This window comes from Somniosus microcephalus, chromosome 20, assembly GCF_052327205.1.
Source record: "Somniosus microcephalus isolate GS21.2 chromosome 20, FLI_Smic_1.0, whole genome shotgun sequence".
Taxonomy (NCBI): Eukaryota; Metazoa; Chordata; class Chondrichthyes; order Squaliformes; family Somniosidae; genus Somniosus; species Somniosus microcephalus.
This window is the reverse complement of record NC_141006.1, coordinates 35999559-36024063: the sequence shown is the minus strand read 5'-3', so window position 1 is coordinate 36024063 and position 24505 is coordinate 35999559. Positions and strand designations below refer to the sequence as shown.

General features: G+C 46.8%; 1 protein-coding gene across 1 annotated transcript in view; it reads right to left on the bottom strand.

Moving 5' to 3' along the window:
• The window catches only part of csmd2 (CUB and Sushi multiple domains 2), an 807040-nt gene extending 782839 nt beyond the window's left edge, over window positions 1–24201 (bottom strand). Inside the window, exon 1 of the mRNA XM_085962435.1 lies at window positions 24089–24201. Within this exon, the coding sequence (XP_085818561.1) occupies window positions 24089–24191 (103 nt within the window). The 5' untranslated portion in view covers window positions 24192–24201. The remainder of the gene's footprint in view (window positions 1–24088) is intronic.
• Between the last annotated feature and the right edge of the window lie 304 nt (window positions 24202–24505).

Sequence of the window (24505 nt, the reverse complement as noted above, 5' to 3'; positions counted from 1 at the left end):
TGCTGAGGGAAAAGACTCTGCAATGGGAACAATCTGAACACGAGCTTCAATCTTCAACGGGAAGGAGTTCGGAGCTCTCAAAAGTTTGGGAAATAGCTGAGGTTGCAAAACAGACTTTACTGGGATGCCAAAAGTACGCTGAATCGCGTCTATGTGAACAACAGAATGTTGAAACAGCTGCTCCAGTAGAAGGATTGAATAGCCTGATCAATCAATCCCTGAGGGAAGGGGAAGTATTGAAATCACAAATGAGGTCATTAGTGAAGGGTTTGCAGGAAACCCAGGAAGAGCGGGATGAAGATGAATGCATGAAGAAGTCTTTTCAAGAAAGATGTCTAGGGAAGGAACCACAGTCAGCTAACGTCCAGATGGGTAAGGAGGAAGTAGAAGGCCCTCTCGCTGGCCTAACTCAGGACGAACCCGAATATTACCATGACCTGTTGAGTGACACTGAATATTACGAGGATGTGGTCTGCCCAGTTTGTGATGAAAACTCCCAAAGTGCCGAAATCAGGATGAAGCACTTAAAGTCGAAGGAACATAGAGAGTTGGTGGTGCTACAGCTGGCAGCTGATAAGGGAGCCCCGAGAGTCTCCAAAAAGCAGAAAAGAAAAAGAAGAAGCAGAAGATGATAACTATCGCAAATATTATCACTTCTACCAGATCATGCGTGGACCCTACGAAAGGAGTTAAATCAGTTGGGAAATAGGAAAATATCAAGGCAACCCAGTTGTTGTAAAAGTCAGCACTGCTGGTTCAGCAGGACGAAAGTTCAAGCTGTTACGTCAAGAAAAGGATATGGAGGAGTCACGCTAGCAATGTGAACCATCTACACCAAAGAGATGTTGTTCGGACCGAGTCAAGATCAGAGACTGAATCTGTGAACTGTTTCCCACCGAGACTATGTCTGTAAATTGTTTTATATGAAGTTGAAGATATGTTATGTTTAACGGGGACTCTGTATGTAATAAGCTAAAAAGGGAGGATTGTAGTGTATGTACCCGTCTACCTTTAAGAGAACTATTGTATGTAACCGTTCACCTTTAAGAGAACTACTTTAGGTGTGGCACTACTTGTTTGGCTTCTGTATACTGTAATACCGACGGTGACCACACCGGTATATAAGTGTTGTGGCATGATTCCTTGGGCAGATTCGCCCTGACCTTCGAATAGTAAAGACCTGTTTGTTTGTTATTCCTGAAGTCTGTGTCGTTATTAACTGTACAACCCACAGACTTTACAATGGCTGTCAGGGTTCTCAGTGAAATAAGTTTAGAGGATTTTGAACTGATTTTTTAAAAAGAAGTCCTGAGGTCACAGTGCAAAACTGACCAGAATTCAGAATAAATTGATACCAAATCAGCAACCTCGGTTTAAAAAAAAAAGCTACAATCCTTGTCGAAAACACAATGTCACACTGCTTTAGTAGGGGCGCTGTCCTGACGCCAAGGTTATGGCACATTGTTTGGATAAAGTTAAGTAGTTTGGTCTGCATGCACACACAGACTTGGGGGCGCTTGGTGCTGAGACTGGATGTAAAATATGCAAAAAATGGCCACTCAACAGCGAAGGTCCCTCACATTGATCAGGACGCAAGTCCCAACAATTTCAAGAAAATATAATTGAAGAGAGCGCAGATATAACAGAAACCTGAGTTTCCATTGACATCAGTAGGTTGCAATCACTGAAATGACAGCACAGAAACCAAAGGATGACGAAAGATTGGGGGTTATGCAGATCACATGATTTCAGATATATTAACACACTTACTGTGTTTTGGGGGTTTCTAGATACAATTGTGTAATTCTCATTCAACCTACAGTAATCATTATCATTGTAAACTGGAGATATGCAAGGTGCTGACTTGAGTCTGCAATATGAGACAAATAGAATAAAACCTCTGCAACAAATTTGAAACAGTGTGCATTATAAAAACAGATCCTGGGGATGATTTCAGAATTTACCATCACAATTTATAATGTCACTTGAAGTCCTCAATTAGACTGCTATCTTCTAAACCTTCAGGATTTCATTTATTTAACTGGAAGTATTACATTATAAGTGTGAACTAGTATTTTATCAATCATTTTTAAACCATTGTATCCGCTTAATTTGCTTGAATATTTGTTACATAATTCATTTGTTGTAATAACATACTGTAATGCACTTAACTTACAATTTAATAATAAGGCAAGGCCATGGACATTTCTATATATTAATTAGCGGAGACCAACATGTTCAATCATAATGAAATGCTATGTAATTACAAAGGTATTGGCGTGAATTAGTATTGTAATTACTACTTTATTAATGTGTAATTGCACTCTTATTCATGGGATTTCAAATCAAATGTTACCAAATTACTTCTCTAGTTTTCTGCTTTGTTTGCAATACGAATGAGTTGTTGTTGCATACAGATGACAACACCGAGCTGAATGCAAGTTTTGGGAGTGCAGGAGAGAAGTAAAGACACAAGTAGCAATGCCATTTGATAAATCTTGGCCCTGAATTTGTGGTCGGAGGTGTACCAGATGAATACGCCTCCGAACTGAAAAAATACAAACTTGCCTGGTGTCTCTGGAGCTTCAGACTCTTTGGGGGGAATTTTGCCGGCGCTCAGCGGGTGGGTTTGGAGGTGGGACTGCTGGTAAAACTGCAAAGATTGACAGCGGGTGCCGAACCCGGTCAACCCGCTTCCATACAATCTTCCCAAGGGTCGGGTCCCCGATTTGCGCAGGGGCCCAACACCTAGTGGCGGGAAGGGGATTATAGGCACTTAACTGCATGTTAACAGGTAAGTAAGAGGCTTTTTTCAATTTTGCCAGGTCGACTGCGGGTTTCCCGACATCCGGACACCACACCAGGGTAAGTGTGGCATGCTGTGGGTCTACTGTAAGGTTTGTGCATTAATGGCAGTTGCAGAAGTGGTGTGAAGATTCAATGGTAACTGGTGAGCTTCAGAGGTAAGAAAATGTTGGGAAAATAGTTTTTAATGTATTTAGACTTTTCTGTAGGTAACAAAGTTTGAAGTCTTTGTGTCGTCCCACCTCATTGGGAGAACCTCTCCCACCAGTGACAGATCACTTCTGTAACCTCACCTGCAGCTGCCATCTGTTTTATCCTAAGGAGAGTGTCTCTGGAGAGCCTGAGTGCAAGGGCTCACCTTTGCACAGTGTTTGCAGCAACTCAATGCTGTCAAACACTGAAAAAATCATCTGTCAAAAATAAAGAGCGTGTCCCCTTTAAGAAAACCAGCAGGTGACGTGTCATCAACTGACGTCATCTGACACTGGCTTTCTCTTAATTGGCCGGGAAGCCTGCAGGGCGGGCTTAACAAGGCCAATTGATGCAAAATTACGTCTGTGCGTCGGACGTTGTTGGGGGCGGGATCGGAACCTGCAAGTCAGCTGACCCGCTCCCAACTCGCACCGAAAGGTAAGATCGCGCCCTTTGAGTCCTGGGCCTGCAGACGTGCGCCTGCGTAAAGGCCCACGGATCCCAGGCGGTTCGCAAGCGTCCCTGGGATCACGTGAGCCAGGCCAACCAATGACAAAAGGGGATTCCTATGATGCTTATGGGGGGATTCCATTTACGTACGGAATCCGCAGGAGCATATTAGAAATCCCCAAACAAATAAAATTTCACATCACTTAAATGAAACTAAATGATTACATGTTCACAATTAATTAAAAGACTCTTTAATTAAGCATTTCAAATAAAAATTTAACATTTTGAAAAATAAATGTAAACATTTTAAAACGGGCCAAAATTTACCTGAACTAATTTTAATGTGTATGTTTAAATCATTTAAAAACATTTATTTTAACATTTATTTAAACCCTTATGCTGGTAAAAGGCCTTATGCCTGCTTTTACCAGGCGTAAGGGTTTGGTGGGCATTCGCTGGGCAGTAGTTGTGCCAGCGAAAGTGAATTTGTAGCGGATGCGGTGGATCTGTCCGAGCAAAATTTGATAGATTGCAAGTTCTGGGTTTTCACGTATGCTCAGCTTGTGCGGAAGCCCGGAACTTGCAGGGCCATTCTGAAGGCTTTCGGCAGTTTACGCTGTGCACACGCTGTCTGAAGCACCGTACTTTCAGGCCCTTTATGTTCAGGATTCTAATAACGGACCAGTATCCACAGCAAAAAGGACACGGGCTCCTCTATGCTCATCATTGGGTCACACTCTTAAAATAAGGAAAAGTTTGGTAAAGCTCGAGTTGCATTCGAAGTTGTTTTTAAATGGTCTTAAGTGCTGGAAACTGAGAAATAGGGATCAAGGCATTTATAGTGATGTGTCCTGATTGTGACAATGCAGCATAAACAACAGCAGAGGAAGATGAAATACAATGTGAAGAGGACTACGCAAAATAACCTAACAGGTAGACAGAACAAACAGAGCCTCAGCTCATTCTGACAATTTATTAGGATCATTTGTTTCCAATTAAACGTGCCACCCATGTCACAGGGAGTTCCCAGAAAGACAGTTTGAGATATCCCTTAGTGTAGGTCAAAGCATTCAAATCTATAAGCAGCTGCTTTCCCTTAAATTTCTGAATGTCCTTCAACGGACTGGGCCGATGAATCTGAACGTCAAAAAACAACTCTCTCTAGGATAGTGGGAATGTGGCCAAAGCACAACTTCCAGACTGGCATAAGACGCTCGTACAAAGCTGGAGCAGTTTAAGAGCTTAGATCATACTAAATTAAAATATTATTGCATTTGTAGCAGGTGTTTCTTTAATTTTGGGTCAAGCCGTCCGCATTTTAGAGCCTCGTCATTTCCTTGCCGAGAGTTGAGACACTCCTCCTTTATTCAATTGAACACATTTTGGCTGACTGGTTTGTGAACTTTCCCTATTTACTGATTAAGTAAATTCTATCTTTTCATATCCTGCCACTTCCTCCGAGGGTTTTTGGTCTTACAACTCAGATATCAGTCTGCAACTTCAGGCACCAATTCTCAGCCTGACTGAACAGCTAGCTGGAAGTCCAGTAGAGCCACAGCTGATTGCATTGTCTCTCCAGTCCTCCAGCATGTCAATCAGCCAACATTTCAGTCAGCTCTGAGACTCAGCGACTCCAGTGGCACCCAAATAGGCAAGAAGTCACGACATTTTACCTACACTGAGCTGTTTGTTCTCCTTGCAGTCTCCCAGCTGATGGAATTTCTGGCTGAGTGAAGTGGCAATAGAATGGGAGGATTGCTAAATCAGGCAGGCACATATTTAGTCAATGCCCTGTTCGCTCAGCCTCCCATTTCTTCGCATTCCAAATCATCTGAGACACTCATCAGCACACAAACAGAAATGAGTCTCACTACTGACATTTCTATCATGAGCCTCCCCAGCCCCTAAAATTTTCCGACCATTTCAATCAGCTGCAGGAGGTGAAAAAGTGACAGTATTGAACTATAAGCTGCTGATAATCTGCAGTGATAATCTGCCACTGACCATGGATGACACTAGTGAGCAGTACCAGTCAAACAACAAAATATAGTACAATAAAGTGCACAATTAAATCAGATCTGATATGGCATAACAAACAGTGGCAGCCCACTTGAACCACTACTCAATGTTATCACCCTCTGGTAATATGGGAATGATCTCACTCTCCGATTATGACTCCAAAATTGTCCTCTCAGACATCAGCCTAATCCTTAAACTCCCTTTGGAAGAGTTCAACCACCGTAGAAACAATTTTTCAATTTATAGGACTTGGAGGTTGACCCCACCACTGTCCCCAGCAACATCTTCCAGTACCACCTTGAATACTCCCAGGTTGGACTGCTTTCGATCTATGTTCTGGTGAATTTTAGAGATGGGTGCGAGAGGCTGGAGGAGAGCCAGTCCATTCTGTTGGTGATCTTAATAGTTCTTTAACAGAACTGCTTGAAGAAAACGTACAATGCCAAACAGTTAAGCAAGCCACATTCGCTCACTCACACACTGGGGCACAACCTGCCACTATTCCCACCTCAGAGTTGGATGAGAGAGATCCAGGGTTGAGTTAGAGGAAGTTGGGTGATCATATGCCAATTACCTAACTGCAAGAATAATTTACAACCAATGTTGAATTGAGTGGTCAATTTTGCATCTGATTGATTACCAAGTTTGTGCAATCAATTATAAGAAATTACCTTCTACCAATTAGAGTTCAGATTTAATGGTAACATGGTTCCAATAAACGATCAGCTCCGCAAAGAGATCTGCGCCTCCTACAATCCAATCAATTGTCCAAAAAGGGATAAGAGTATGAAGAGGACAGACAACAGTCAGACCCAATTTTATTTTGATAATATAGACTACCTGCAGTGAGTTCAAGACATAGGGAGTTATTTTGGTGAAAGGGTGAAAACAGGCGCTAAATGGGTGCTGTGCTAATAAGACACGCCTGTTTGAAAGTCTGGTTTTAGCACGCTATTTTAGGGCTAATTGCTGATTACCATAATTTAAACTTGCCCGGAGGCAATTGTAATGTATGTACCTTTAAGGGGAGAACTACTTTTTACAGCTCCTGTATACTGTAGTACCGGCAGTGACCACACCTGTATATAAACTCGGAGTAGTGATTTGCAGAGTTAGTTCTAGAGTAACCGTCATTCAGTAAACACCTGTTGATCGTTCCCTGCAGTCTCTTGTCCAATTATTGAAGGACAAAACATCAAGATACACGGATCTAACATTGGCGACGAGCAGATTCAAACCTACCTGCAACTCTGCATCACCTCCCAGGGATTCGCTCCTGGAGAACAGTGGAAGAAGGCCGAGTCCAGAAGCACGAGCGTCGACCACGGGAAACCCCCCAGTCATCCAGCGGTGATTTGAGCATCGCAGGGGAGGCTGTCGAGAGCCAGGCTTGGCTTTCCAGTCACGGTGGTCCAGCGAAACAGGCCGGCAACAGGTACTGCGCAGACCATTCCCGGACAGTGGCGGCTAGAGCCGACCGACGGCACAGAAAAAGGCCGAGCAGCGTCGACGGGGGAGAGAGAGAGGGTAGAGCGCACAGGGCGCAGCCGGTGTTCAAGACCGAGCGGCGTCAACGAGAGAGAGCAGAGCGCAGCCGGTGTTCAAGGACCGAGCAGCATCAACGGAAGAGAGAGGCGCGCAGGAAAACGCGCAGAGCGCAGCCGGTGTTCAAGGGCCGAGCAGCGTCAGCGGGGAAGAAAGGAAAACGCGGGAGACACCATTTTAAGCCGCAGCGGGGAAGAAAGGAAAGCGCGGGAGACGTCATTTTAAGCCAGTCTAACCACACCCAAAAATGCCGAAGAGTGGCAGTATCACAGCGTTCGACAATGAAGTCAAAGATTGGACGACATATGTCGAATGCATAGAAGTATACTGCAAGACGAATGAAGTGCCAGATGACAAGAAAGCGCTGGTATTGTTGAATTCAATGGGTGCAAAAACATATGGCTTACTACAAAACCTAGTAACCCCAGAGAAGCCAGTAGAAAAGGATTTTGAAAACATAGTGTCAATCCTACAGGACCACTTAAACCCCACACCGCTGCTGATAGCAGAAAGATTTAAGTTTCACAAAAGGAACCAGCATAAAGATGAAAGTAATGCTGAGTATTTAACGGAACTGCGCAAGCTATCGAAACACTGCCAGTTTGGAACGAGACTAGCAGATACTTTAAGGGACAAGTTTGTGTGTGGGCTTCAAAGTGAAGGAACCCAGAAACGGCTTCTAGCAGAAAAGGATCTTACGCTGGACAAGGCTTTCAGCATTGCAGTATCACACGAAGCAGCAGCACAGGGCGCGGCAGAGATACAATGGAGACCGCAAGAATATGGCACAAATGAAATGTCATACGGAACAGTGAAGTGCTATCGCTGCGGCAGAACAACACACGACCATAATGATTGCTGGTTCAAGGACAAAGTGTGCAGACAGTGTGGAAAAGTAGGACACATAGCAAGAGTCTGCAGGTCGGGAAAGAAAACCAGCAGCAAGAAATCTCCACAGGAGAAGTACAAGAAGGTACATAAGGTGACGGAGAGTAGTTCAGATGAACAGAAGGGTGATACAGACTCCGGAAGCAAGGAGCTGGGTTGTCTGAAACTACATAATGTGATCAAAACGGAGGATCACCAAACTATCTGGGTCACGCTCAAGATAGCAGGAGTCCAAGTGAAAATGGAACTGGACACAGGATCAGCCCTAACAGTCATAAACCGAAGGGACTACAAGCGGCTATTCTCACATATACCCTTGAGAGATACAAAGATTGTCTTGAAGATGTACACAGGGCAAAAAGTGTACCCCAAAGGAAAAATAAGGGTGAACGTTATATATAACGGCAAGGAAACACCAAAAATGGACCTATATGTATTGCCAGAGGGAGGACCACCACTACTAGGACGTGAATGGATCCGGAAGATACAGCTAGATTGGCATTCCATACAAGCACTGACTGTAGATGCCAAAAAGGATGATGACGTCACACCTGGACGACTGTCAAAAATGCTAACTGACGCACAAGAAGTGTTCCAGCAGGGACTCGGAACACTAAAAGGCATAACAGCGATGATCAAAATAGAGGAAAATGCAAGCCCAAAGTTTTTTAAGGCCAGACCGGTACCTTATGCGATCCGCCCAGCCGTCGAAGCAGAGCTGGAAGGTTTGGAACGTTCAGGAGTACTGTCCAAAGTGGACTGGAGCGAGTGGGCTACACTCATCGTTCCTGTAATGAAGAGGTCGTTGAGTAATACGCCTGGGGAACCAAAGAAGGTTCGCATCTGTGGGGACTTTAAGGTGACAGTGAACCCAGTCCTTCACACTGTACAATATCCGCTTCCGCGGATTGAAGATATTTTCGCCTCGCTATCTGGAGGGAAACGCTTCACTAAGATTTATCTGGCCCAGGCGTACCTGCAAATGGAGGTAGAAGAAGCCTCGAAACAGTACCTCACAATCAACACTCATAAAGGTCTCTACCAATACAACTGGCTGGTGTTCGGGGGAGCATCAGCTCCGGCTATTTGGCAAAGGGCAATGGATCAAGTACTGCAAGGGATTCCAGGGACCCAGTGTTATTTGGACGACATCCTGGTCACGGGCGAAAATGACAGTGATCACCTCACCAACCTGGAGCAGGTGCTCACTAGATTGAAGGAATATGGGCTCCGAGCTAATCGCCACAAATGCGAGTTTTTCCAGAAGCAGATCTCGTATTGTGGCCACGTTATTGATAAAGAGGGGTTACATAAGTCCCCTGAAAAGATTGAGGCAGCAGTCAAGGCTCCAGCACCGGAAAATGTGTCACAACTGAGGTCGTTCCTCGGGCTGGTGAACTACTACCATAAGTTCTTGCCGAATTTGTCTATAGTACTACACCCACTGAACACCCTACTGCAAACGGGGGTACCATGGAAGTGGAGTGACGAATGTAAATGAGCTTTCCAGAAGAGCAAAGCATTGATCACATCAAAAGAGGTGTTGGCTCATTTCAACCCAGCACTACCAATTCGGTTGGCGTGTGATGCATCACCCTATGGCATTGGAGCGGTGCTGTCGCACAAATTCCCGGATGGCTCGGAGAGGCCAGTAGCCTTTGCATCTCGGTCACTAACCTCAGCCGAGCGTAACTACGCCCAGATTGACAGGGAGGCCCTCAGCCTAGTGTGGGGAGTGAAAAACTTCAATCACTATCTGCACGGGCAGAAGTTCACCTTGCTGACTGACCACCAACCACTTGTCTCCATCTTTAATCCAAAGAAGGGCGTTCCGGTGATGACTGCGCAACGGCTACAAAGATGGTCCCTTTTTCTAGGGGTGCACCAATATGAAATCGAGTATAAGGGCACGAAACAGCATGGAAACGCTGATGGGCTATCACGCCTGCCACTGCCTACTGCGGAGGAAGCACCAGCAGTGGATCCTGTCGAAATATTTCATTCGACTATAATTGAATGCTTGCCAGTAACTAACGCTGGTATACAGAAGGAGACCCGAAATGACCCGACACTGTCTCGGGTATATGATTTGACGGTGAAGGGATGGCCAGCACATGGCGACTCACTGTTGCCAGCATTCTCATCCAGAAGAGAACAGCTGTCAGTATGCCAGGGGACCTTGATGTGTGGATCCCGAGTGGTAATTCCACCCAAGTTAAGGGAGAGAGTGCTCAATGAGCTTCACGAAGGTCATCTGGGAGGGGTGAAAATGAAAAGCCTTGCTAGGGCTTATGTGTGGTGGCCGGGGATCGATCACCAAATCGAGGACCTGACAAAGAGCTGCTCAGGATGCCAGAAGGTCCAAAATGCACCACCACATGTCCCTCTACACCCATGGGAGTGGCCCTCATCTCCATGGCAACGGGTGCATATTGATTTTGCTGGTCCATTCATGGACTCAATGTTTTTAATAGCCGTGGATGCGCACTCGAAATGGCCTGAGGTGATCAAAATGTCCTCCACCACCACGGAGAAAACTATTGCAGTCCTACGGACCATTTTTGCCAGGAACGGCTTGCCAGAGCAGATTTGCTCTGATAATGGACCACAGTTTGTGTCTGAAGAGTTTCGAAGATTTATGAAAAGGAATGGGGTAAGGCATTACACATCTGCCCCATATCATCTAGCCACAAATGGATTGGCTGAGAGGTTCGTACAAACCTTTAAAAAAGCAGTAAGGGCCATGAGCGATGACGACATTCCACTGCAGCATAAGGTGGACAATTTCCTGTTAGCCTACAGAAATGCGACACATGCAGTCACCAACCAGGCCCCGGCCATGATGTTCATTAGCCGAAGGTTGAGATCTCGTCTGGATTTGCTCAGACGAAATGTACGAAGAGATGTTGAGAATAAGCAATTCCAGCACATCAATGAGAAGCCGACAAGGAGCTTCAATGTCGGGCAACCAGTCTTGGCCCGCGACTACCGAACAGAGAAATGGCAACCAGGAACGATATGCACATGGCAGGGGCCACTAATGTACACAGTGGCCGTTGGGGAGAACATTGTGAGACGCCATGCTGACCAGATCCTAGAGTCACAGGAACGAGTCAACCCCATGTCTCGCCCATACGTACCTGGTGATGAACCCGACGTACAGGTAGCATCTACCCCAGAAACAGTAGCATCGGAAGCTGTTGAACCAACCGACGACAGGGGGCCAGAATCGCCTCCGCACCAAGAGCAAGACACTCGGGAAAGGCGCTATCCAGAAAGGATCAGGAAGCCTCCCCAAAGACTGAATTTATAAATAGACTATTTTCAGTTAATGTTGCATGTTAAAAGAGTTAATTGTAATTAGTTTGATATTTAATTGTTAAATGAGTGTTATGATACTGTTAATCAAAAAGGGGAGAAATTGTAATGTATGTACCTTTAAGGGGAGAACTACTTTTTACAGCTCCTGTATACTGTAGTACCGGCAGTGACCACACCTGTATATAAACCGTGAGTAGTGATTTGTACACTTAGTTCTAGAGTAACCCTCATTCAGTAAACACCTGTTGATCGTTCCCTGCAGTCTCTTGTCTAATTATTGAAGGACATAACATCAAGATACACGGATCTAACAGCACTAAAACAGACACCTGCAGATTTAGCACTCAAGTGCTGATTAGAAGCAATTTTCGTGGCGCGGTATATGTAGCCTCTGATGCGCTATCAATTACTCAAAAGACTGAGGTTAAGCGAGTAACTAACAGGCTTTTATTAACAAGAGAATGAAGGTGTGCCTCGAGTGGTCGACCAGTCCAGAATACAGAGGGACTGTGGAGCAGTCACCTTTATACCTGGACTCGTGGGAGGAGTCAGCCGAGGCATGTACAGACATGTACACAGTGGAATACAAACAGTGGTTTACCACATTCACCCCTTGTTTAAAAATGAGTCCGGCGGGGTGAAGTGTATTAAAAGTTTGTGTATTGGAGTCTCTCCGGAAGTCTTGTCTGCCGCTGTGATCGACGTGGCGACGGCAGAGGTAGTGAAGCTTCCGGCGTCGAGTCCCACGTAGGCTGGGGCACTGGTGTGTAGTCCTCGTGGGTGTCGAGCGGGTCGCGGGGCCCAGGCGTGCCGTCTGCTGGGGTTGGATATTGGATCTGGGGGGGGGGGTGGTGGTAGTGGGTAGTGGGTTACTGGGGCCCCCGAGGGTGCGAGGTCTCGTATGGAGACTGTGTCCTCCCGCCCGTCCAGGTACGCAATGTAAGCGTACTGGGGGTTGGCGTGGAGGAGGTCGACCCTCTCGACCAGGGGGTCCATTTTATGGGTCCTCACGTGTCTTCTCAGTAGGACCGGCCCTGGGGACGTCAGCCATGGCGGTAGCGACGTCCCCGATGTGGACTTCCTTGGGAAGACAAACATTTTCTCATGAGGGGTGGCATTAGTGGCAGTGCAGAGCAGTGACCGAATAGAGTGGAGCGCATCGGGGAGCACATCCTGCCAGCGGGAGGTCGGAAGGCCCCTAGACTTTAAGGCTAGCAGGGCGGCCTTCCAAACGGTCGCATTCTCTCTTTCCACCTGTCCGTTCCCCCGGGGGTTGTAACTGGTGGTCCTGCTTGTGGCAATACCCCTAGCTAGCAGGTACTGGCGGAGTTCGTCGCTCATAAACGATGAGCCCCGGTTGCTATGGATATAGCTGGGGAAACCGAACAGGGTGAAGAGGTCGTTCAGACATTTAATGACCGTGGCACTGGTCATGTCCGGGCAGGGGATGGCGAACGGGAAACGGGAGTACTCATCAATAATGTTGAGGAAGTACACATTAGGGTCAGAGGAGGGGAGGGGCCCTTTAAAATCAACGCTCAGGCGCTCGAAGGGGCGAGTGGCTTTTATCAGGTGAGCCCTGTCTGGTCTATAAAAGTGCGGTTTGCACTCAGCGCAGACTTGGCAGTTCCTGGTCATGGTCCTGACCTCCTCAATGGAGTAAGGCAGGTTGCGGGCCCTAATGAAGTGGAAGAACCTGGTGACCCCCGGGTGGCAGAGGTCATTGTGGAGGGCCCGCAGTTTATCGATCTGCGCGCTGGCGCAGGTGCCACGCGATAGAGCATCCGGGGGTTCATTGAGCTTCCTGGGCCGGTACAAGATCTCGTAATTGTAGGTGGAAAGTTTGATTCTCCACCTCAAGATCTTGTCGTTTTTGATTTTGCCCCTCTGCTTGTTGTTAAACATAAAAGCAACTGAACGCTGGTCAGTGAGCAGGGTAAATCGTTTTCCGGCCAGGTAGTGCCTCCAATGACGCACAGCCTCCACAATAGCCTGGGCCTCCTTCTCAACAGCGGAGTGTCTGGTCTCCGGGCCCTGGAGGGTTCATGAAAAGAAGGCCACGGGTCTCCCCGCCTGATTAAGGGTAGCGGCCAGGGCAAAGTCGGACGCGTCGCTTTCCACCTGGAAGGGGATGGATTCGTCCACTGCGTGCATGGTGGCTTTGGCAATGTCTTCCTTGATACGGTGGAAGGCTAAGCGGGCCTCTGCCGTCACGGGAAAAGAGGTGGACTTGATCAGCGGACGGGCCTTGTCCGCATAGTAGGGGACCCACTGGGCGTAATAGGAGAAAAACCCTAGGCACCTCTTCAGGGCCTTGAGGCAGTGGGGCAGTGGGAGTTCCATAAGGGGACGCATCCGGTCGGGGTCGGGACCGATGACTCCGTGTTCCACAACACAGCCAAGGATGGCGAGGCGGGTTGTGCGGAATATGCACTTCTCCTTGTTATACGTCAGGTTCAGGAGTTGGGCGGTGCAGAGGAATTTTTCGAGGTTTGCGTCATGGTCCTGCAAGTCATGGCTGCAGATGGTCACATTGTCCAGATATGGGAAAGTGGCCTGCAACGCATTTTGATCGACCATCCGGTCCATCTCCCTTTGGAAGACAGAGACCCCGTTGGTGACGCCAAAGGGAACCCTAAGGAAGTGGTAGAGGCGGCCGTTTGCCTCAAAGGCAGTATACTGGCGGTCCTCAGGGCGGATAGGGAGCTGGTGGTACGCTGATTTCAGGTCAATGGTCGAGAAGACGCGGTACTGCGCGATCTGGTTGACCATATCAGCTATGCGGGGGAGTGGGTAAGCGTCCAGCAGGGTGTAGCGATTTATTGTCTGGCTGTAGTCGATGACCAGGCGCTGCTTCTCGCCGGTCTTAACGACCACAACCTGGGCTCGCCAGGGGCTGGTGCTGCCCTCAATAATCCCCTCCTTCAGGAGCTGCTCCACTTCGGTTTTAATGAAAACCCTGTCCCCGGCACTGTATCGCCTGCTCTTTGTGGCGATGGGCTTACAGTCGGGGGTGAGGTTAGCAAACAGTGGGGGGGGGGGTGACTCTGAGTGTGGAGAGGTTGCACCTGGTGCGCGGCGGGCAATTTGGAAGCTGCTGGCTGCGGACTGTGAGTGGGGGGAGGGGTCCACCGTACGCCATCGTAACACTTTTAAGGTGGCACTGAAAATCTAACCCCAGTAGGACGGCAGCGCAGAGGGGGGGCAGGACCAGAAGTTTAAAATTATCGTACACAGTCCCGTCTACTAAGAGTGTCACCACGCAGTAGCCGCCAATGTCCGCCGACTGGGACTCGGAGGCCATAGAAATCCGCTGGTGCGCAGGCAGGACTGGGAGAGAGCAACGCCGCACCGTGTCGGGGTGGATGAAGCTCTCCGTGCTCCCAGAGTCAAAAAGGCAGATTGTTTCGTGACCATTTACCTGAATGTCCATTGTGGACCGGGCCAGTTGGTGCGGTCTCGCTTGGTCCAGCGTAACGGAGGCCAGCGTAGGGGTCGGTGTGTCGTTGCGGGTATCAGATGAGGCGGTGTTGGGGGCCAAGATGGCGGCTGGCATCCAAGATGCCGGCGTCCATGATCCCCATGTGGCTGGAGGCGTCCAAAATGGCTGCTGTTCCGGTGGTTCGCACATGGCTGGGGAGGCCCAAGATGGCGGCCCGCACGGCCCACGCGCAGCGCTGCTGGGGTTCGGGGTGGCTTTGGCCCTGCAGACGCTGGCGTAGTGTCCCTTCTTCCCGCAGCCCGAGCAGATCGCATTTTTCGCCGGGCAGCGCGCTCTGGGGTGTTTGGCCTGGCCACAGAAGTAGCATTTCAGGCCTTGGGACACTGCTGCGGTAGTTGGGCTGTTGCTGGGATGTGGCTGGGGTGGCACGGCGCTATGAGACGGTCCTACCATGTCCCAGGCTGTCGTTCCCCGCGGCGTCCACGGTGCAGAGGAGTAGGCATCCATGCCCCGGTAGGCTGCGTCCAATGATAGTGCGAGTTCAGAGGCCTTGTTGAGGTCGAGGTCACTCTGCTCCAACAGTCGCTGTCGGGTGTAATTGGACCTGTGGCCCGCCACAAAAGCGTCCCGGATAAGTTCCTCTGTGTACACGGTGGCCTTTACATCCTTACAACCACAGGCCCGGCCAAGCACAGACAGTGCCTGAAGGTATTCCTCGGTCGATTCCCCAGGTTGTTGTTTACGACTCCCCAGGAGGTGCCTGGCGTACACCTCGTTCACTGGGCACGTGTACTGGTCCTTGAGGAGCTTGAGAGCAGCCGTGTACGAGGTCGCGTCCTGGATGACCGAGTACGCTCGGTGGTTCACTTTGGAGATCAGGACATCCAGTTTGTCCTCATCCGATTTGACCATTGCAGCGGAGGCGATCAGGAATTTTTCAAAGCACTTAAGCCAGTGAGCAAACTTGGTGGATGCGTCCGCCTCCCGATGGTCTAAGTCCAGGCATGCTGGTGTGAGGATCTTCTCCATTATAAAAAATCTTGTTAATAAAATTGATACGCTATCAATTACTCAAAAGACTGAGGTTAAGCGAGTAACTAACAGGCTTTTATTAACAAGAGAATGAAGGTGTGCCTCGAGTGGTCGACCAGTCCAGAATACAGAGGGACTGTGGAGCAGTCACCTTTATACCTGGACTCGTGGGAGGAGTCAGCCGAGGCATGTACAGACATGTACACAGTGGAATACAAACAGTGGTTTACCACAGCCTCCACCCACCCACTTCCACAGAAGGTGTGGAATGCGCTCGTTGACTCGCAATGGAATGTTTCAGGAACTGAGTGAGAGGGCGCACAGGTTCTCGGACGCGGTACTGGAGGTGGTCCAGAGGAGGAGGGATATCCTGTACCCACAAGGTGGGGGTGGTGGGGAAGGAGCTCACCTCATCCTCCTCTCCCTCTCTCTTGCAGCAGCCGGTGCTGCTCATTCTGGCCTCATCTCCTCCTCCCATTCCTCCTCCAGTCCAAGGGGGACCCTTCGCGAGATGCCCATGGCCAAGCACTCCCTTTGTCCTGGTGAACTCTATAAGATGCCCAATAAGGTAGAGTAGCACAGCACTCACTCTTTTTTAGGTGAGGTCCTCACAGAATTTCTGGGGAAAATGTTGATAAGAGTGTTGGTGAAGTCTTGACAAAGTGTCTCAGGAAGTCTCTCAATGTGTCTCAAAAGTCCTCTTGAAATGCCCAGCAGCACGTTAACAGTGAAAGCTGAGCATAGCTTTAAGTCATGCTCGAAATCCTCAGCAACGACTTCTTTACTCCTGTCCAGCTGGTCACTGTTAGGAGAGGTCGTTAATTGCAGTATAACAACAGAAAATGCTGGAAAAACTCAGCAGACCAAGCAACATCCGTGGAGAGAAATTAGAGTCAACGTTTCGGGTCAAAACCCTTCTTGATAAAGGGTTTTGACCTGAAACGTTGACTCTAATTTCTCTCCACGGATGTTGCCTAGCCTGCTGAGTTTTTCCAGCATTTTCTGTTGTTATTTCAGATTTCCAGCATCTGCAGTATTTTGCTATCGTTAATTGCAGTGCTAGCCACCAAAATGCTGTGCAGCCTCTTTAATGAGCACTAGCAGGCAATTTAATTGTCAATCAGAGCCTTCACGATCCTCAGGGCAGCTGTTCCTAGCGCGCGCTTCCACTACTTTACCAAGATGGCGTCTCGCGCTAAAGGTCGGCTGAACCGGCGTTGCCGCTCAAGATCCCTTCTTGGCCACCTCGGAGTCTCTTTAGCACCTAAAGTATCCTGGGGCATTCGCCTGAGTTCAAATAACAGCCACAGAGTGCTCAAGCTTTCCACTAGTAAATTATGCTGCCATTTGAATTCGACTTCGACTATTGCCTTGTAATTACTCCCAGGTATCCATCATTCAAAATATAGAAAATGGAAAAGTTTATTCTATTTATACATTGTTATAGGGCCAACATAAACATTTTGTTCTGGCCACTGCATGACTGGTTACATAAAACATTTTTATTACTATTTCGTAAATAGATAACATAATATTTAGAGTAAGAAAATATTACATTGTGCCTCTGTGGCTGGCAATCTGGAAGTGTAAATGTGTTATTATTTATTGTTGATTTAATAGGTGCAGCAGCTGTTTATTTTCCTGAGGTTATTGCTGAAATATGGTAATATAATGTCCACCACAATTCCGCTGTCTTAACAAAAATACATTTGCAAAATACATGATTGTCCCTAGCTTGGTCTTGGACATATGGCTGGAGCCCTTCCCCACTAATGGCAGTACTAGAGTAATAGCCAGTGTAATCTTATTGAGCAACCCATAAACACTTAGACTGTAACTAAACTTAAAACATTCAGGGGGCTAAATTCGGTTGATTTGCACCTCCTGTTAGCACCCTAAGAGGGCGCTAACAGGGCATAAATCAACTAGCGCCTGGGTGCAGCACCACTAACGCCTCCTGCGAAATTCAGCGGGAGGTGAGCGGTGGCGCTACGCCGCCGGCGATGACGTCATCGCCATGCGCAGCGCCCCACTCGCGCTCCAGCTGTAATATTGGGTGGTGCCGCCCGACTTACCACCGGATGCTATGTCCACCGCGGTCAGGGGGGCCTACCCACGGCCAGGGCGGCGCTAGTTAAAGAGGAGGTGACGGGCGGCCATTTTTGTTGCTGGCCGCCTGCCAGCACCTGCCCCCGTTGCTGTCCCCGGCCCCCGTGAAGCCCCCACCGTGGGATGCCGGCTGCTCTCCATGAGCCCGGCACTCCTCTTGAGTGCCAGGATCGTTTACCGGCACTCCCGATCCCTGGTGGCCCAGCTGGGTGCCGGAACGTGCTGCGCCAGGCCCCGCCCCTTTAATAAGGGGAGGAAGGCCTGCAGTACCGCGGCGCGACATGCTGCAGTTTTGGCTCGCAGCGCCCCAAGAGGGACGCGGGGCGCTTCCAGTAGCGTCACTCCTTCCTCTCGGGGCGCTACTTGGGAAAATCGGCGGTGGGGGCGCTAACTTTTTCGGGGCGTTACACCAGCAAAAATAAATATATCTTGGCTCAGAAACACTGTAATAGAAAGGGGAAAGCTGATTTGATGGGTTGGTATCTCTACCTAACTGTCCTCTTCCCTGATCAGTAGTTGCTCCTTAAAGCCAACACGGGAAAGTAGCAGAAATTTACACAATCCGCGTGATCAACTTTTCAGAAGTTCCAATTCTACAACTCCTGAAAATAGAGCACACATTTAACTTTAGCAATAGAGCCCAGGGATACCAGATAGCTCAAGTTCAGGCCTACATTATGAATGGCTTTCCAACTAGACTGCTCCCATTTGGCAAATTTGACTAGTTCTCAAAGGAAAGACTGAGCTGAACTTTAGTTTAACTTAATATCATACAGTTAATGTTCTTTCAGCACACAGTTTCAGCTTACAGCCCTTGAGGAGTATAATAGTCTAACCTACTTAGCAATACATGAGTCTTATGACTTGTCAGTCAGCGTACTGTCAGTGTTTTAAGCTAACAGTTAATGATTCATCAGAAGTGCTAGCTTGTTAGCTTCTGGCGGGGGGGTGGTGGGGGGGGGAATCAGCTTCTTTCACTGGGATTGGAGGTTGCCAATATTAACTAATCAAATCAGAAGTGAAGCAGGACAGGGGGTAGATGGAACTGGATAGGTTGGAAGATGGACCTGGAGCCTGTCTGAGCCGATCAATCAGGTTTCCTTTCAATGCTGGTAGCACCTGCACTTAAAGCAGAAAAGCTTTAAGATGGGATGATGGTTTTGTAGAGCTATAGTTACAGGCATGCTGGTTTAATAGTTGTCTCAAATAAATTAAATTTAGCAAATAAGCTACTGTACTTCTACCCTGTCGAACCCATTCATAATTTTGAAGACTTCTATGAGGTCGCCTCGAAGTCTTCCCTTTTCTAAATAAAGAAGCACCAACCTGTTCAATCTTTCTCGATAGTTGTTACTGTACAATAAATAGGGAGAAAGCCCACACCAACCATTTTATTTCAAAATCCATTGGGGAAAATGACTATTGATAATCAGTAAAAGCACGATAAATTGCAGAGCCCAGACTGGAGCCACTCAGCACTAAATCCAGCCTTTCCTGCAATTCACATTTTCATGCACTTCAATTTTATTTTATATGATCATAGAGTGCAATATACTTTTTTTCCAGTACAAGAAAATAAACCTATTGGACAGGGTCAAAACAGCAATGTAGGCTGGGAATTGAGTCTTGGCATCAATAGTAGATGAACAAGTAATGGATTCATATGACCTTCCTCTGTCCGTTATCTTAATGGAGGCATTAACCCGTTTCTCATAATGAGCTAACACCTCTGTTAAAATGCAGCTACATTTAATTTTACATTTTAAATATCTGTAATTCTCTAGTAGAAGTAAATGCTGAAAATTACACCCAATATAATGTCCAATATCTGCATTTTCTGGCAGAGCAGCTTGTCCCCAGCCAGGCTCTTAAAAAATAAATCTTGTGCCTTCTGCACTCACATTTCCTTTGAATAATTTCTAAATTCACTGTTGCTGCGAACTACACTTCTGTGTACTTTAGGTTTCCTCTTGCAATAGAAATGATGGAGTGTTTGGTGTGCCTGCACCATCAATTATCGCAGGCCCATGTCCCATTGCAGTTTCCTTCTTCACATCTATATTCAGAGCTGGTTTTGAGTTGTCAACTTTGTTAAGCTAATTTTCCAGGTGGGCATATACGAGGCACAGGGGTCGATTTTTGTTTTGGGTGCCGATCGGGCGTGCAGTGGGCGAGGCGCCTGCACCACCCACCCATTGGCATTGGCAAGAGGTGCGGTCAATTCTGGTGATGGGGCCTCATTTAAAGTATGAGCGGCTCACCCTTTGAGAGGGCGAGAAATCCAGCGGGCCCTTCTCTAGAAAGCCAGCAGGCTCCAAAAGTGAGGGAGTGATGCTTCAATTGTACAGAGCCCCTCTGGAGTACTGCATTTAGTTTTAGCCACCAAACCTCAGGAAGGATAGCAAAATACTGCAGATGCTGGAAATCCGAAATAACAACAGAAAATGCTGGAAAAACTCAGCAGGTCAGGCAACATCCGTGGAGAGAAATTTGAGTTGACGTTTCGGGTCAAAACCCTTTTTCAAAACTGGAAAGGAAATAAAATAGATCGAAGGCAGGGCTGCGATCGAACAAAAGAAGTAAAAGAGACATTAAGAGGTATTCAAAACCAGACGAGATGGTAATAGGCCAGTGGAGACAAAAGACAGCTGAGATTAGGTGTGAAGTGTACTGGCAGGATAAGAGACAGCTGCCAGGTGGGAGAGAGAAAAAAGGGGGGGGGGGAGGAGGACCCAAAACAAAGGGGTGGAAAAAAATATAAGTAAAAAAGTAATAGGGGCCGAGGTTATGGAAGGATATATTGGCCTTGGAAGGGGTGCAGCGCAGAGTCACCAGAATGATACCAGAGTGTAAAGGGTTAAATTATGAGGACAGGTTGCATAAATGTGGTTTATATTTAGGAGGCTGAGGGGTGATCTAATGGAAGTGTTTAAAATGACAAAGGGTAGATTCAGAGAAACGATCTCCTCTGGTGGGAGAATCCAGAACAAAAGGGCACAATCTTAAAATAAGAGCTGAGCCAGTTAGGAGTGAAATTAGGAAGCACTTTTTCAGATGAAGGCTTGTGAAAATCTGGAACTCACATCCCCAAAAGGCTGCAGATGCTGTCAATTGAAATTTTCAAGACTGATATTGATATATTTTTGTTGGGTAAGGGGATCAAGGGATATGGAGCAAAAGCAGATAAATGGAGTTGATGTCCCTATCAACCATGATCTAATTGAATGGCGGAACAGGCTTGAGGGGCTTAATGACCTACTCCTGTGCCTATTTTTCCAAGCAAAAATACAGAGATTCCGCACCCAAAAAATGATTAAGAAACACAAGCAAGATGTCTGCCAAGCGCTTACAGCAACTTAAATTAGAGCAGGTGTGTGTTCCTTTTGAATACCGCTAAAACTGGCTGTTTCCTGTCCCGTAGCAGCCATAACCTGTGGGTGAGTTTAGGAAGCAGTGGTAGTAGCACTGACTCAAACGTAAATGGTGTCCGGGTCCTAATCACATGATACGATCCTCATTTAAATATATTTGCTAGGCTCCTGCCTGTTCCTGGGACTAGGGACAGGGTCACTGGCAAGGCTTGGAAGCTAAGCAGAGCCAGGCCTGGTTAGTACCTGGAGGGGTGACCATCAGGGAAGACCAGGTGCAGAAGGTCACGGAAGGAGCCCCGAGGAGGGGCGGTTGGTGAGAAGGTCACGGAAGGAGGAGCGGCTGGTGAGCAGGCCCGGGCGTTGGGCTGAAGATTGTCGGACAGGAGGAATGGTGGAAATGGAATGGCGGCGCGCACCGACGCAGCGGCTTTGCTTCTCCCAGTCATGGGAGCTTGCAAGATCACATTTCGTTGTTCATGTACTTGTGCAATGACAATAAAGTTGAATTATTATTATTATTATTATTTCCGGCGGGACCGTTGAACACCAAAATCAAGGCCTGCTCAAAAATCGCAACAAATGGGCCTACAAGGGAAGCTTACAGATCTTTTCGCCTCGCAATTTTCATTCCACTACCACCCTGTTCATGTCAGAACATGGGTTGGGAAGGAGGGGGGGTGGCATATGCAGATGACAATCAGCCCCACAGTAACTAGTTTGTCCCACAATGGATGAAACAAACACTAGATAAAATCGCATGACAATAGGAGCCACTATTATGAGTCAGAAGGCAGTGATCCATTCCTACTCAATTACCAGGAGTACAAGATAGATTTATGGAGTGTTAATGCCATAATGTTCTTCTGTGTGATCAGCATATATGCTTAAAAAAATAGGCTATGGTATTTATTAAATAAGCTCGTGATATCTAGTAACAGAGTATCAACACTACATCGGCCTTTCGTGTTATCACATTGGCAGGCCCAGTTGGATGGCATAGGTTCTTTCTCATTGGAATATTACCCATTCATTGCATGGTTGGAATCCACGCACCTGGCAAAAGTCAGGCCCCTCCTAAATAAGCCTTCAGCTGCAGGAATTGCATTACCTGCTGTACTGGAGTAACATGCTCCTCGTTTAATTAATAAAAGACTTCAAAATGTTTCGGGGGGGGGGGGACGATTTAAATGTCATAGTAAATCTGTGAATTGGACATTCACGTTCGAAAAATTGTTATGGAGTCATTCTTTAGAATCTATTCAACCAGACGTTGTTCAGTAAAGCAATTGTTGTTCCATTAGGTAGACTCCATGTACATCTGTACAAATAATCTTTCGCATTTTTAAAAGCAGAATTTGTTTCCTAAATAATAAAACCACAGTGGACACTTCATCCAGCTGGAGGAAGCTAAATTTCTAAGGGGGTAGGGTACAGAGAAGGATAATGAGGACGTTACTTTTTGGATTAATTTCTTGTTTTAAGCTAAATAAAATGTGGGAGACTTTAAGCACTCTTAGGAACATAATAATGTACAGAACTTAAAAAGACCATTAGGATCCAACAGGCCTGTGCCAAAGTCTGGAAAATACAATGTAACGCCCTATCTTTCATACTGCGAAATGCTTCTCTCACCAATACCTTGAATCAGGAACGATAAAGAAATTAAATAAACTATCACTACAGGGAACAATGCCACAAACTCATGTCCCCTTACTGATTAGGTTTAGCACCGTTATGCTCCCCAGGGAGGCTAAAGCATGGATTCCCTTGAGTAAGATGTTGCACTCCAGAGATACAAACATCTGCATTTCCATGTGCTGTTTTCAACCGATAGCATGTTGACCCACGTTAGGGAATCCAATTGAATGTCCGAACAGGCAAAAAATATGTAAGTAAGAAATTCTAGCAATGATAAACTGAAAAACATTTTCAACACCAGAAATAATTATTTTGTTTACAGATACACAAATAAATACCTTTTGTAGAAACCCAATAAAAATCTGAGGGAAGGCTTCAAATTTCCATTCAAGATTGAAGAAATGAATGTAGAAGCCCAGTGTGACACAAGAACATAAGAAATAGGAGCAGGAGTAGGCCATACGGCCCCTCGAGCCTGTGAAGATTATAACAAAGCCTTCTGATTTTTGGGTTACACCCAATAAGATCATAGTGTCCTCCATGTATAATCCTCACCGCATCATCTTTCATTTTTGCTCTGCTTTCAGTGAAGATTATCACAAAGCCTTTTGATTTTTGGGTTGCAGCCAATAATTGGCACAAGAGTGATGAATTCCAAAAGTAGGGATAAACCTGATAAAACTCGGGAATGCCAATGCCCACACACTACTAGTCTGATGTACTGCAGGTAGCCCTTCCCCATTTGGTGCAGGGTGCACTTCACCTTCAGGTTACTATGTACTAACAGGTAGCATTAAGGCAGGGAATACCTTCAGTTAGCCACTTCATGTAAAGAAGCCTCAACAAAGTTTCATGGCAGCGGAGGTGCTGCTGATGCAGCTAATGAAGCACTTCAACATTTTTTGCCTTACATTGTTGTACGCGTTTATTATTTACTTAAAGTAGTTTAGTTAATCCTTCCAATGTCACTTTCTTGCTCAGATCTGAAGTTCTCAGATCATGACCATTTTACTTTTGACTTGAAAAAGTATTTGCTCGCAGTTGACTTCAGATGATTTCAGGGCGGGAAAGTGGAGTTGAGGTCGAAGATCAGCCATGATCTTATTGAATGGCGGAACAGGCTCGAAGGGCCGTACGGCCTACTCCTGCTCCTAATTCTTATGCTCTTCTGATTTCTGTCACCCAAATTCAGAAGCCAAATGAAATCTGGAAATCACAAGGTTTAATTGGAACTACACATCATTTGAGGTCACTGTAAGTAGTCATAAGTTCTTACCTTGGTAATGAGCACTAAACCCTTTCTGCTTGTGATTACTATCAGATGTAAAGTGAAGTCGCAGCCAGTTTTTACTGCTGATAACAGGAGAAGGTAGATTCATTCCAGTCAACCTGCAAGAAAAGGTCATGACATTCAATGAAGCTCAAGGGAAATGCACATGCTTTTGCATCTGTGGGGGACAGATGCTTGTTGCAACCATCTGGCATTCAAAGGCTGGAAAATATTGCATTATCTTCACATCACAAAAAGAATCTTACCACAGACGACCTCATTGAGGCAGATACAAAGTTTTTGTAAAATTAAACATTATTTTCACAATTATTGCAGATACATTATCGTCTGATTGCTCTTGTGAAAACCCATCTGTGTTATTTTGTTAATTAGAATTGAATATCCATTGTACTATTAATTTTG